The 13082-nt window shown below is 34.1% G+C and overlaps 2 protein-coding genes across 2 annotated transcripts; both read right to left on the bottom strand.

Moving 5' to 3' along the window:
• Window positions 1–2153: 2153 nt before the first annotated feature.
• LOC114186841 (putative pectinesterase/pectinesterase inhibitor 22) lies at window positions 2154–4467 on the bottom strand. The gene is made up of 2 exons (XM_028074886.1): window positions 3211–4467; window positions 2154–3040 (listed from the first exon to the last, which is right to left on the bottom strand). The coding sequence occupies exons 1-2, from the start codon at window positions 4157–4159 to the stop codon at window positions 2370–2372; spliced, it is 1620 nt and encodes a 539-aa protein (XP_027930687.1). The 5' UTR covers window positions 4160–4467; the 3' UTR covers window positions 2154–2369.
• Window positions 4468–5562: 1095 nt separating this feature from the next.
• On the bottom strand, window positions 5563–11309 carry LOC114186840 (F-box/LRR-repeat protein 3). Its single transcript, XM_028074885.1, has 7 exons — window positions 10252–11309; window positions 8935–9060; window positions 8717–8821; window positions 8225–8624; window positions 7998–8127; window positions 7604–7898; window positions 5563–6036 (listed from the first exon to the last, which is right to left on the bottom strand). The coding sequence occupies exons 1-7, from the start codon at window positions 10873–10875 to the stop codon at window positions 5791–5793; spliced, it is 1926 nt and encodes a 641-aa protein (XP_027930686.1). The 5' UTR covers window positions 10876–11309; the 3' UTR covers window positions 5563–5790.
• Between the last annotated feature and the right edge of the window lie 1773 nt (window positions 11310–13082).

The following is a 13082-nucleotide window of genomic DNA, read 5'->3' as shown; positions in this document are numbered from 1 at the left end:
CAACAATTTTTTGTCCAATTGTTGTTATTTTCTTATTTATTTTTGACTTCTAAGAATAATTTTTCGTCAAATCATCGTTATTTTTCACTTTAAGAATTTTTAACAATGATTCATTATCTAGTCAGTGTTTTTTTTTTTTCAATTTTTATTGACAATTCTCACACAAATCCGAAAAAAAAAACTATTTTATTTACAAATTTGTTATCCATTTTCTTATGATTGAAATTCCATATCATTAATTTATTTATGTTATATGTTTGTTTTTATCATTATGCATTGACACCCGAAGATTCCTCTCTCCATAAATTTCAGTGGTTTATTTTATATTTAATTGATGTATAGTATATTTTAAGTTATAATAGTTGGCAATATATTTATGGGAATCTTACGTAGAATTTAGTGAAACTGGTTTAACAAGAAACAAAAAGAATGCATGGATTGAGGATGAAAAGGCAAGCAAGGTATTCTAATGAGAATGAATTTTAGAGTCAAATAAAGTCCAGACGGAGAGGATGCGTCTCAATTAAGGATCCTGCGTTTTGCTTATTCATTCAATTAATCAGCGAAAGTCACAAATGATTAAAATGAGTTATTTTAAAATATAAGATTAAATATCTTTCTGTCCTTAAAGTCAAAATTAGAATTAGTTAATCTTAAAAATTTTAAATCAATTTAGTCTTTCAATTTTAGAAATGTATAAATTTAAATTTTTTAACCAAATTTTGTTAAATATTTTTGACATTTCAAACACATTTCACAGTAATATTTGTGTTGTTTACACCATTTGATACATTTTCACTTCTGTTAAGTCAAATACTATCCTAAAATGTATTTAAACCTTCAAATAAAATTAACAAAATTTGATTAAAATGACTAAATTCATAACATTTAAAAGTTAGGAACTAAATTGGACTAAAGTTTTTTATTCTAATTTTCACTAAAAAATAAAAAATTAAAAACATATTTAATTCTAAAATATATTATTAAAGTAAACTTTTTTCATCGGATAATATAATATGATATGCTTTTAATGGTATAAATAATTTTATATAAAAGTAAATTTTATTAATTTAATATTAAATTATAATTTTGGTCATATTTAGATTGCACGATGATAAAAATGATAAATTATTTGTATTTTAATAATTTTAAAAATATACGTTATGTTGAATATATTATAAATTTAATTTAACGAAATAAAATATTGTAAATATTATAACTAAAACTTTACCTATAGATCATTGAAACTTGTAATTAATTCGTTCAATTTAGTTTACATTTGAGTTTAAATTTAGCTTGATATCAATACATTAATTTGATATTGAATTCAATAATTAATTCGTTAAACTTAAAATTATCGATTTATCTCTAAATAAATGAATTGAATTAGAAACATATAAATAAATAAAGTTTATAACAAATTCAAAAAAAAAAATCCCTTAAAAAAATTGGAATAGTTAAAAAGTGAACTTTAAACATAGTTTTACTTTATAAAACTGATTTTTAAAATGAAGGTTTATATATATATATATATATATATATATATATATATATATATATATATATATATATATATATATATATTCTAAATTGATTTTATGTTATGTTTTCAAAAAAAAAACCACTTTTATATCAATTATTTGAATATTTTATATTAATTATATATATAATTGATGTAAAGATGTAGAAAAAAGATAAAATAGTTTTTATATGTAATATGCTACAAAGAAAAATGTTAGAGAAGTTAAGTAATTTAGCTTTTGTTTCCGAACTTTTAAAACATATTTTTAGAAGAAATTTATCGGTACAATTAAATCTGTTTGGAAATGGTTTTTAAAAATTGTTTTACAAATACTTTTTAAAAACAAAAACCCAAGTAAAAACAATTTCAACATGCATTATTAATACTTGTACTACACGGTCACAAAGTTGGATTCTGCGTTCTAGTATATATAGATTATGACAAATAAACGACACTTTGCCTCACCATAAAGTGAGCAAGTTGAACCTGCATGCCAATGCATTGCCACCTTTTATAAATTATGTCTTTGTTTCCCACATGAACCCTAATTAATTGCTACGAAAGGATATTGTGAACACGTAATTGGGCATAATAATATTATTATTTATTTTTCATTAATTTGTAATCAATGTCACAGCAAATTAACCATAGCATAAAAAGATTATGAGAGGAAATTGTACACTAAAAGTAACACAAATTTAATTCCTAAACATCCACCTACTAAAAAAATTATTCCTCTTCCATCAATCAGAGTAAATTGTGCAGTTATTTATCTGAAAAATGGAGGATATGATAAACTTATTCGTTTTTCATCTACAAATCTACAAATAAAAGTATTGAAATGATCTCAATTGGTGAGACCTGCTGTGAACTTGACACCTGTCCTAGGCAGCCACGTGTCACCATTAATGAACCTCTGAACAGTGAAAAAACTAGCGGTGGAAGCATCTTTAATTACATGATAACCGGGCCATCTGACCCGGCCCGAGAGGGATGCACCAGGCCCATAATTTCTGTACTCACCGTACCACAAAGTGTTGAGGGCAAAGTTTCCGAACCACTCAAGCCAGCCTCGGGGCTGGACAAGCCCACTCATGTAAGTGTTAATGTAAACCGTCCTAGAGTATTGTTTCCAGGGCCGGCCCAGGTAGGTGGGCTGGGTGGCCAGAATATAGCTGTCCTGGATGGTGAAGCCCGTGGACTGGTGTGGGCTTTTTCTGCCCTGGGCCGTGATTGTAACCTTCTGCAAGGGAAGTGGGACTCTGGTGTATATTTTGCAGTTTTGCAGCACTGCAGCACCGTTTCCGAAAATGAAGTCTATGGTGCCATAGATTTCGCACTCACGGTAGAACTGTCGCAGAGAGTGAGCGTAGAGCGTGTCTTGGTGCCCTTCCACACTGCACCTGTAGAAGGCTGATTGGTCTGAATCCACACGCAGCGCCACCGCTTGATGGTTCACCGGCCCTGCTGTGTTCCGGAACGACATGTCCCTTGCAATGAAACCCTTCCCAGACACAGCTACACATTCAATTGCAACTTTTCAGCCCACAAATTCATATACATATACATATATATACTAGGAAAAAAGATCATACATTTGTGTCTGTTATTTTCCATCAACATGAAAACATCTTACAGTTATGTTAATGTTATCAGTCAGTCAGTCAGTTAGTTAGTTAGTTAGTTACCAAGCGTGGCAGTTCGAAAAGTGGTCCATCCCTGCATGAAATTCCGGTTGCTGGTGATAATGGTTTGGCCTATACCATCTCCGACGAGCATGATGTTGGTCATCTTCTTCTTCATGTCAACATTCTCCTTGTAAAGTCCCTTTTTCACGTAAATAATATACCTTCTTGCACTGTGACTCGGAGCTGCATTAACAGCTTCGGCGATGGAGCGATAGTGACCACTCCCATCCAAAGCAACAACTGCGTCCGCACGCACACCATGTGGCTTGGCTCTGAGTAACTCTTGATCACCCTCACTCATCCATTCAGGAAACTCTGAGGTTCCATCAGATTCTGCAATAGTTTTGTTTCTTGGAGGCTTAAAGGGTAAGGTATGCAACTGCGTGTACAGGGACAGAACATTGCTGATGAGTTGTGTGACTTGTGTCAAGCTTCCACTGATGTAACTCTCGAGGCGTCTGTCTGTTCCTTCGAACCCTTCAAGGCACGTGTCTTGGTTGCTGAGTGCAGCACTGAGCCACGCTTCGAGGTTGCCCTCGTGTTGCACGTTGGTGTCTCCTCCGCGAATTCTCCTCATCTCTCCCAGGGACCATGCGAGCTCAGAAACTGAGAAATCCAAGAGCTCCTTGCAGTCTTCTATGGCTTGTTGCTCGCGGTAGCTGACGGAGAAGGTGGTGATCTTTGTCATGTTGTCGATGGCCACTAGTGCTTCGTTGAGTGTGGCCTTCAGTGCTGCACTCATCACTGAAGTGGGGCTTGGAGGGCCTATTTTAGTGAGCTCGTTGTGGATGTTTGTGAGGCAGGAGTTTTGGTTTTCAATGTCCATGCATGCTTGTGCAATCAATGCTTGCATGTCTTGGGTTTGGATTTCTGAGTGAATGGGTTCATATGAGAGAGCCTTAAAGGAGGGTAAAAGCACGACAATGAAAAGGAAACCAAGCATGGCCATGATGTTTTGGAGGTTAATGTGACAGAGATCTAACTAGAATGACATAGCAACCATGCTCTTCTGCTCTTTCCAAACACCTTTTATTTATACGCAGAAAATGTAGCAGTTAGAATCTTTGTTTGAGTTTTAACACTCACGTTGCTTTATGCTTTTTCTATGAACAAAGTCCCAAGTTATTCTAATGCTTTCTTTTGTTGGAGGCATGGCATGATATTCTATGCTTCGAGCTTGACGATGATTCCCTCTTTCTCTGCAGTGAGGTGAAAAAAAATTGCTTCTCACACATTTGATGATTTGATTATACTATTAAGAATGAATCTCTTAAGTGTCTTAAAAAAACTGTGTTCATCTGTATATCTATACTGTGACTTGATTAATACATAATAAACAAATGGGGATAGCTATAGCCTATGAATGCCTAAACCACTCAAACAAAAGTAGTATTCTTTGCTTCTTAGTAATCGAAAACTCGAGTTGAATCAGGTTCCAAGTTGCTTTCACATCGCCTTGCATTCATTTTTATAACGTGTTTTATTATTGATTGAAAGTTATTAAAAGATATAAAATCATAAATAAATTAGACTCATTTAACTAAGAAGTGAGATTCATAACTTTTTTATGATTTTCAACAAATTTAAACTTATAATAAATGGTACTTAGAAAAATGCTTTAGAGTATATGTTACTTAACTTCTTTTCCTATTATCTAATCGGATTTAATCATCATGATTCAAATGAAGAAACAAAACGAAAGCAAGACAGAGGAAAGAAGAACACCCAGAGGAAACAAAGAGCGTAAAACGTGAAAACCGATAAAAAAAAAACTTTGTATTTCACTTTACACTAAAACAAAGCCCAAAGGCCAATTTATAAAGACCAAAAAAGGAATGGGCCCAAGGCTTAACCTGGGTACAAAAGAAAAAGAAAACTCAATATTATCTGTCAAAAAAACAAACTTCTTTTTTTGATATTTTAATAGTCATTCAAATTATATTACGTGTAGATATCAAAATATTTAAAAAATAATAATTGTGATGCAGCTTCCTTCAACATGAAGGAAGATACAATAATGGAAAAAAGAGAGATAAAAAGTTACTGTTAGAAAATAGTTTATACCAGAACCGTTCCGTCAGTGTTAATATTCACTAAAAAGTAGTTAAAAAAGTCCTAAATTTTACGATTTGGTAATATTAATCTAAATTCCATAATCGTGTGCTGGAAAATGAAAAATATTATTTACTTGATTTTCTACGTCCACATTTAGACTTCCTTTTTGCTAAAAAGACTAAGTTCAATTTCTCTGTTTTTCATGAAAGGATACTGCAGGTCAAAAATGGCATTTTTTCATGAAAGTTATCTCCTACTTTTGATTCCATACGTGGATTGGTAACAGAATAAGTCTTGTAAGTGTAACAGATAAGATTTGAGATCAAGTTTAATTCCAAGAGAAGTAACCTCATTCATCATTGGAGAATGTAACTTTGGAAGGTGAAAAAATACCTTGTCTAGAAACATATCAATGTCACCTAATTGAACTTGTATACCTCTTACTTAGGTACTAGAGACTAATGAAAAGAGAATGCAAGAGAAATTTAAAGTTTAGGATCAAAAGATCTTAATGAAGAAGCGTGGCTAATCCCATCTGATCTTGCACCCTCTTGCATGCATTGTCTCGAGCATTTCTGAGGAAAGCAAGAACCTGAGGGATCTCTGCAGTTTAACCTTTTTAATCCGACCACAGCAAGCTCTAAGGGCAACTTCCAATCCATTTACAGTGACTTTAGGGAGAGACACCAGTTTGGAATCTTGGAGGCGTTTCAGGTTACCCATAAGGAAGCACAACACCACATCTGACACAATACAGAAGCTCATGTTTATCTGCCATCATCACCACCATGTTGAATTAGAAACTAGAATTGGAACCAGTGTTATTGATATCGGATAACGGAAAATATCGGCGACTCCAAAAACCTTTATAAAGTTATAACGGAAATCATAACGGGTTATGGAGGAAGTATTGCGATAAAAGAAAATAATAGAGAATGAAGAAAGTTTTGCATATAGACTAGGTTAAATATATGTTTAATGGGTCAGACTTAAGTTCTAAAAAATAAAAATGGTAACTGAAAATAGAGTAGAAAAATAAAATAATAGGAGAAGAGAAAATGAAATTAGGGAAATTAGGGTAAAAAAATAAAATAATAAGAGAAATAGAAGAAATTTTTGCGTTTCTATGTTTAAGAGGTTGGATATTAAGTGAATGAAGAAATCTGGATGTTTGGGAAGTGGGCCAGGCCCAATTTTAAATGCATCAGAATGTTGAGTGGTTGAATAATAATTGGCAGCGCTGAAATGAGGTGAAACGAAGAAATTTTGTTGTTAGAATAGTGGACCAGGCCCAATGAAGAAATCTGGATGTTTGGGAAGTGGGCCAGGCCCAATTTTAAATGCATTAGAATGTTGAGTGGTTGAATAATAATTGGCAGCGCTGAAATGAGGTGAAACGAAGAAATTTTGTTGTTAGAATAGTGGGCCAGGCCCAATTTTAAATGTTTAGATCAATTAGGTTTAGGTTTTTATATCTTCTCCTTCTTCCTCCAACGAAAGCTGCACAGCCGCACCGCCGCACAGCCGCACAACTCTCTTCTCCTTCTTTCTTCTCTTCTCCTTTGTCCGAGATTTTCGCCACAAGCGCTCCGCCACCGCCACCCGCCACGCACAAAGCGGCCGCCATGAGCCGCCACAAAAATTCCGATTCGCCCCCGCCTTGTTATGGCGGCTGGCCGGAAAACCGCTACCGGTTTCCGCCATATCGGCGCCATGGCCGATATTAAACAACACTGATTGGAACCCATAATCCTAACACTTATTTGCCTTAATTAGAATTTTCTATACAGCAGTTATTATCATTAACATCCAGCTTTATGTTCATCCAAAATGGGGCTGAATAACAGTAATATTTGTAGAAAGACATGGAAGAAACTTCAATCTAAAGAACGAATTTGATTATAACTACTTAACCAACAACTAAAAATACAGACTCTAACAGTGGCTGGAAGAGTACAAGAACATGGAATCAAATTTCAATGTGTATAGTTACAAAAGCCTGGAAAGAGACAACAAACAACACAATTGAAGAAGGATTGCAGTTAGCCCAGACAACCATCCAAGCCATAGTTCTTTGATCTTCGGAGAATTACAGTTTAGAATTTCTCAAATAGATCAAAGCATGTTACAGTTTATAATGAAGTAACAAATTCAGATGAGTATCAATTATGCTCCTTGAGGTAATACTTAAAAATTTCATACAATGTTGTAATTTTTTAGAGGCTAGCTTATTGGGTTAGTCAGATCTCAGAAAGACCCAGAATATTGATAACTTGATTGAGTAAAAGTAAGTAAAACTGACCTATAACTTGATTGAGTAAAAGTAAGTAAAACTGACCTGCCGCAGGTTTTGTGAATAAAAAGCAAGGGCCCAGAAACCGGAATCATCAATATTTTCACAGTGCTTCAAATCTAAATCTGCCAATCTCTGGCAACTTATTGCAACTGATTTTATACCAATGCTTGTGATATTTGAAAGCCCACGCAACTCCAGATCAGATAGTTCACCAAGATGGCTGATATACTCCATTCCTCTGTCAGTAATTCTAGTACAATATGACAAGTTGAGCTTTGTCAACCTCTTGCATCCACTCGTCAGCGCTGCCAGCCCATCATCTCCAATACGTACACAGCTGTGATCATAGAACAAAATGAACGAACACCATCACGACACTGTTCAAAATTTCACTGAATAAAAGGCAATTAATCATGCAGACTTTAAATTTAATTACCGATAGAGATCAAGTTCAGTCATGTTTGGGCAGTTACAAGCAATGTGTGCCAACCCTATGTCTGATATGTTTGTGCATAATCCTAACTTCAGTCTTACAAGTTTTGAACATCTTGATAGATATCTTAGTGCTGCATGAAACAGAAATTTGGAAATGAATTAATCAGAACCATTTGAAGGTTTGAGTAAAACTGATATATTATGTACAGGTAGAATTGCATAGTTTACCTATGTCATCAACACCAGAGCAATCAGTAAGATCAAGCTCTTCAAGCAGCGAGCAATTTAATCCAAGTCGATAAAGACACTTCTCAGTCACCATATCACAAGACTCTAGCTTCAGACAGACAAGGTCTGGACAATAGTCTGCTATAGTAGAGATGGCTGCATCTGAGATGAAGCGACAACAAGTCAAATCAAGCACCTTCAAATTGCCACAGCCAGATAATAGCTGTATAATTCCTTTGTTGGTCACCCCAACACATTTGCTTAAACCAAGTTCCACTAAAGACTTGCAATTGGTGCCCATTGTCTGGAGGATGTAGTCAGAAACTCGAACACCATCAATTCTAATTATTTTCAGCTGTTTTAGATTCTCCAAGCATTTAACAAGAGGTGCTGAAAGCTCCTACGGAAAATGCCTGATGTGTTAGTGTATATAAAACTTATTACTATAAATTAAGGTGCACAAAACACCATAAATTTTAGATATAGACTTACAGAGAGGCAATATCCTGCATCCAACTGCTCCAGATCTCCATGCCCGTTAATCACAGAGATTATACCGGATGAGCTAACACAATCACACCTAGATACATCAATAGCCTGCAATGCATGGATATATTCTATGTTTATGATCCAGAGAATCGTCATGGTCAACTTTATGACTTTTTTCAACCATTATTGCCATAGCTTATGAATTATAAGAAATAAATTACCTTAAGTAGTGGACATCCTTTTTCAAGAAAACGCAATCCGTCATCACCCACTAAAGAGCAGCCCACCATATCGATAACCTCAAGCTTTGACAGAGAAGCTATAGATCTCAAAGATTCGCTTGTTACCTAATGATTCAAGATTTTTAAATTACATAAAAGATATAATTTGAAGAAGTAAACTCACAAATCAATTCAGGCTGATTGTTAGCTAAGGTAATGATGCAAAACAGAAAATTATAATGTCATTGACATGTTGTCTTGGAAATGGTGTTAAGAACAACATCACAAACACAAGGACATTGGTGTTTATCCACAGTCAATGGTGTTTATCACACAAACAATGATTATAAACATACACTCATTTTTTCCTTTCGTTCCCTTTCCACTCCAGTTTCTTCCTATCTGTCTCTTTCTTTTCATCCCATTACTTATCACAACTGTAACTTCTTCTCGTTACCTTTTCTTTTCCTTTCTCTCTCTCCTTTCCACCTCTCGATCTGGGTGTACATTTAACATGACTCGTCAAGGAACTTGTTTTTACAACACTATTGATTCCGGATTGCTCTAAACTTTTGTAAACCAAAAATATAATGTCTACCTCTCATGCAATCACCCTAAGCAAGAACTAACAAGGGTTACTTATTCAAATCATATAAAGAATTTAGTGGCTGCTTCCTTCAAAACCCTTCAGGAATCAGAAATTGGATTTAAAAACGTGTTTTTCTACCACCAATAACTAAGATAGTGAATGAAGTGGTTTGCTGAAGTCGCTATCCTGTCTCGTCAACTTTCTGACCTCAACCAACTTTCAATAACAGTGCATAAAGTTTCGCACAAGACTCAAATCTTTATACCGAAATGTGGTACAACTGACAGATAATCATTCCCTCGGAACATATGATCAGAATTCAATTTTCACGTTAGTGAGTGTAGAATAACATCTTACGAAAAAGGTTTCTTAAATGGAATCTCAATATCTCGAAAACTTAGTATTTGACTAAAGCCAAAGATAGTCCATATTTTCACCTAAAAATAAGACTCTAGCATGCACCATTCTCTCTCCCTCCATTTATGCATCATTGTCAAAGGAAAAATTATACTCATCCACCCACTTTCTTTTCCATATCATTTTCATCTCATTTTTTTCTGTCTCTTCATTTATTTTCATTTAACCCCTTATCATGTATATTCCTTTTCCTCTCTAACTTCTTTCTTTTCTCCCTATCCCTCTCCTGCATCCACTCCAAAATACGGGTAAACACTAATCAACACTCTTATCAATAATATACAATCGATTTGAAAGAGAAGGCAACAAACCTTGAGATATGACACATCCAGAAATTTCAAGTCCAGGCACTTCTTGCAGAGAAGATCAATCCCCAGATCAGAAATCTCCAAGCACCACTTCAAACTCAGCCTCTCCAATTTCTCACAACCAACAGCAATCTTTGCCAACCCAATATCAGTAACTCCCAAGCACTTATCCATGTTCAGTTCCCTCAACCTCGCGGCGCACGATAGCGCCGCGGCCTCTCTGTCCCCATAGCCCCAACAGTGGGACACATCGACAGCCTCCAACATTGGACACGCCCGAATGAGGATCTCCAAACCCGCGTGGCCCAACCCGGTGGCGCGACTCAGCACGAGCCTCCTGAGTCCCCGAGTCCAACTCGCCGATCCCTGACTCAGCAAAACCGACACAACTCCGTCCTCGATCCGCGGACACAGCGACAGGTCCAGCGTCTCAATGTTGCAGAACTTCTCCAGCAGCCCAAGCAGGAACTCGATTCGGAGGATCCGAATACTCTTCCGGCTCACCGACTCGACCCGAAGAAAGTCCTTGCACACCAGCCTCCACGGTTTCCGATCCGGCCCGAGCTTCTCCAAGATCCGGATGAGAAGGTCCTCGGTCAAGAGGCAGAGAACAGATTCCGACAACATTACGATTTCCGAAAATTTGGTAATTGATAAAATTTATTTTGGGTGGTTTTTGTTTTGACGTGGAATTAAAGGGGAGAGATTTAGGTAGGAACAAAGAGGAAGAGGAGACGAAGATGGAGAAGAGGGTGGTGGGTGCGTTTGGAGAGCGTGCGAAGTCGTAACCTGCAACGGGATTCCTCAGGGTTCATTGTTTTGAAGTGATTTTGTCAGAGTTTGAGTGCAAAATCAACAAGAGACACAGAAAGAGAATGAAGAGAATGGTAACAGAAAAAGATCAGATGTGGGTGAGTCCGTGGGTTTCCTCGGCTTCTGCTAAGGCCATGTCCTAGTACTGTGTTTCTTTGCTAAGCCCCTTCTGCTGCGTACAAAACTTGAAGAACATGCCACAAAATTTATGAAAATTAATTTAAGAGCTGTTTAATTTAATTCACAATCACATGGATGAATCATTCCTCTTTTTCATATTCAAACATATTTGTATAGTAAAGTGTGTTTTTAATGTAAAAAGAAATAGTGACCCACTCATGACTAGATAACTTTCTCTTCTCATTTTGCCATCTATTAACAATTTAAGACAGGTGATATGATTAAATTATATATTTAATTGCACTTTTATTTGAATAACGATATTTTAATTTATCATTTTTTTATTCACTTTTAATTTATTATTTTAATTATTTTTAGTTCAAAAGACATTTGACTTGTTGTACGAGTCATGAATTTTATTTTTTTTTTCATCTTGATAGTGTATCTTATTTGATTGTATCTTAAATAAATATTTCTTAAACTTAGAAGTTATATCTAAATTTAATGTCGGACAATTGATTTATGAAAAAGGATACAAATTTTTTGAGTAGGTTAGGTTTTGTTGAGGTTGGTGAAGTATTTACACATCATCCACTTGTCGAAAAGATTTTTTAACAATGACAATGTTAACCAACCACATTAATTATTGTATATATTTGATGAGATTTATTGCTAATAGTTTGAGTTTTTACTTAACTATGTTTCATTTCTACTCAAAAAATCTTTGTTGGTGTTAGGATACAGAACTAGAGGTCAAGCACATAATTATAATTTATGAAAGAGTCGTGATCAATGTTTGGTACATAAAATAGTTTATCAAAGGAAAGTCTCTTTATTTTCTCACAACATAAAAATAAGTCTTTCCTCCAATTTACTATTTTGGTTATGTTTTTTATCTTCATACATCTATCATTCTTCTTAAGAATCTCCTTAGTTTTTTCGAGGCATCAAACCTTAAATACATCCTTTTTGTTATGAGATGGTCTCCCAAGATAAATATGAGTTAAATAGGTTTGAGGTAAATTGATTCGTGACCTATCAACCAAAATTTTTATTATTGTTTTACAATTTTTTCATAATTTTTTTATTATAAATATTTATTATGTCATGTCATTTAACAAATTGATATTTTTAAGAATTAAAATATTGTTCAATAATATTTGAAAGATTTAGATGTCAATTTATTTGTTTGTACAATTGTACATACTTGAATAGACTTTGTTCGATACTATTTTATAAAAATATTTAATGTAAATGAGTTACAAATTATAACTACTTTGTAATTTAGATAAGTTCATATAATTACGATGCTTGACTCATCTTAAAAATACTTAGAAAGGGAAATTGGTTATATTGTTAATGTGTTTATAAGATGCACCTATAAAAAAAATTGAATATTAAGAACATAATAAATAAGAGTTATTTATTTATTATTGATCACCAAACTATAAAATTTATTATTATGTATATTCTTTTTATTTGTAATTAAAGATAAAATGTTATATTTTAAAAAAATTTGAATAGGAATAATGATGGAATTATTCACTAATTTAATGAACTTTACTAATTTATAATTTTTTTTTCCAAAATTTGTATTATGTTTGGATACTTTCATCTGCATTATTATGAGTAAGTTTTTCCTTGAGTTTTATGTAAGGATGATGTTTTATTTTAATATTTGAAGTTAAATATTATTTGAGTTTTGCTTAATAGGTTATTCTTTTAAAATGTTTTGAAATCCACACAAAAATTGATTCAATGATTAGATTATGGATGTTAAAATATATGGTTAATTAGACTAAATTCAAGATTGATTTATTATTAAAACGCTCTTAAAAATACCTTGGAAACTTATTATTTTGCTGAAGCTGATTATTCAATCTGAGGATTTGTTTCTCCAG

Source organism: Vigna unguiculata, chromosome 6, assembly GCF_004118075.2.
Source record: "Vigna unguiculata cultivar IT97K-499-35 chromosome 6, ASM411807v1, whole genome shotgun sequence".
Taxonomy (NCBI): domain Eukaryota; kingdom Viridiplantae; phylum Streptophyta; class Magnoliopsida; order Fabales; family Fabaceae; genus Vigna; species Vigna unguiculata.
This window is presented reverse-complemented; position numbering and strand designations above follow the sequence as displayed.

What these genes read in the sequence shown, in the direction of transcription:
- LOC114186840 (XM_028074885.1), bottom strand. Translation starts at nt 10,875, where the DNA reads ATGTTGTCGGAATCTGTTCTCTGCCTCTTGACCGAGGACCTTCTCATC. An exon ending in AAGGATGTCCACTACTTAAG is followed by an intron (nt 8,822 to 8,934) that starts GTAATTTATTTC and finishes CATGCATTGCAG; the next exon opens with GCTATTGATGTATCTAGGTG. An exon ending in ATTCACAAAACCTGCGGCAG is followed by an intron (nt 6,037 to 7,603) that starts GTCAGTTTTACT and finishes TGATGATGGCAG; the next exon opens with ATAAACATGAGCTTCTGTAT.
- LOC114186841 (XM_028074886.1), bottom strand. Translation starts at nt 4,159, where the DNA reads ATGGCCATGCTTGGTTTCCTTTTCATTGTCGTGCTTTTACCCTCCTTT. An exon ending in TTTTCGAACTGCCACGCTTG is followed by an intron (nt 3,041 to 3,210) that starts GTAACTAACTAA and finishes TTGAATGTGTAG; the next exon opens with CTGTGTCTGGGAAGGGTTTC.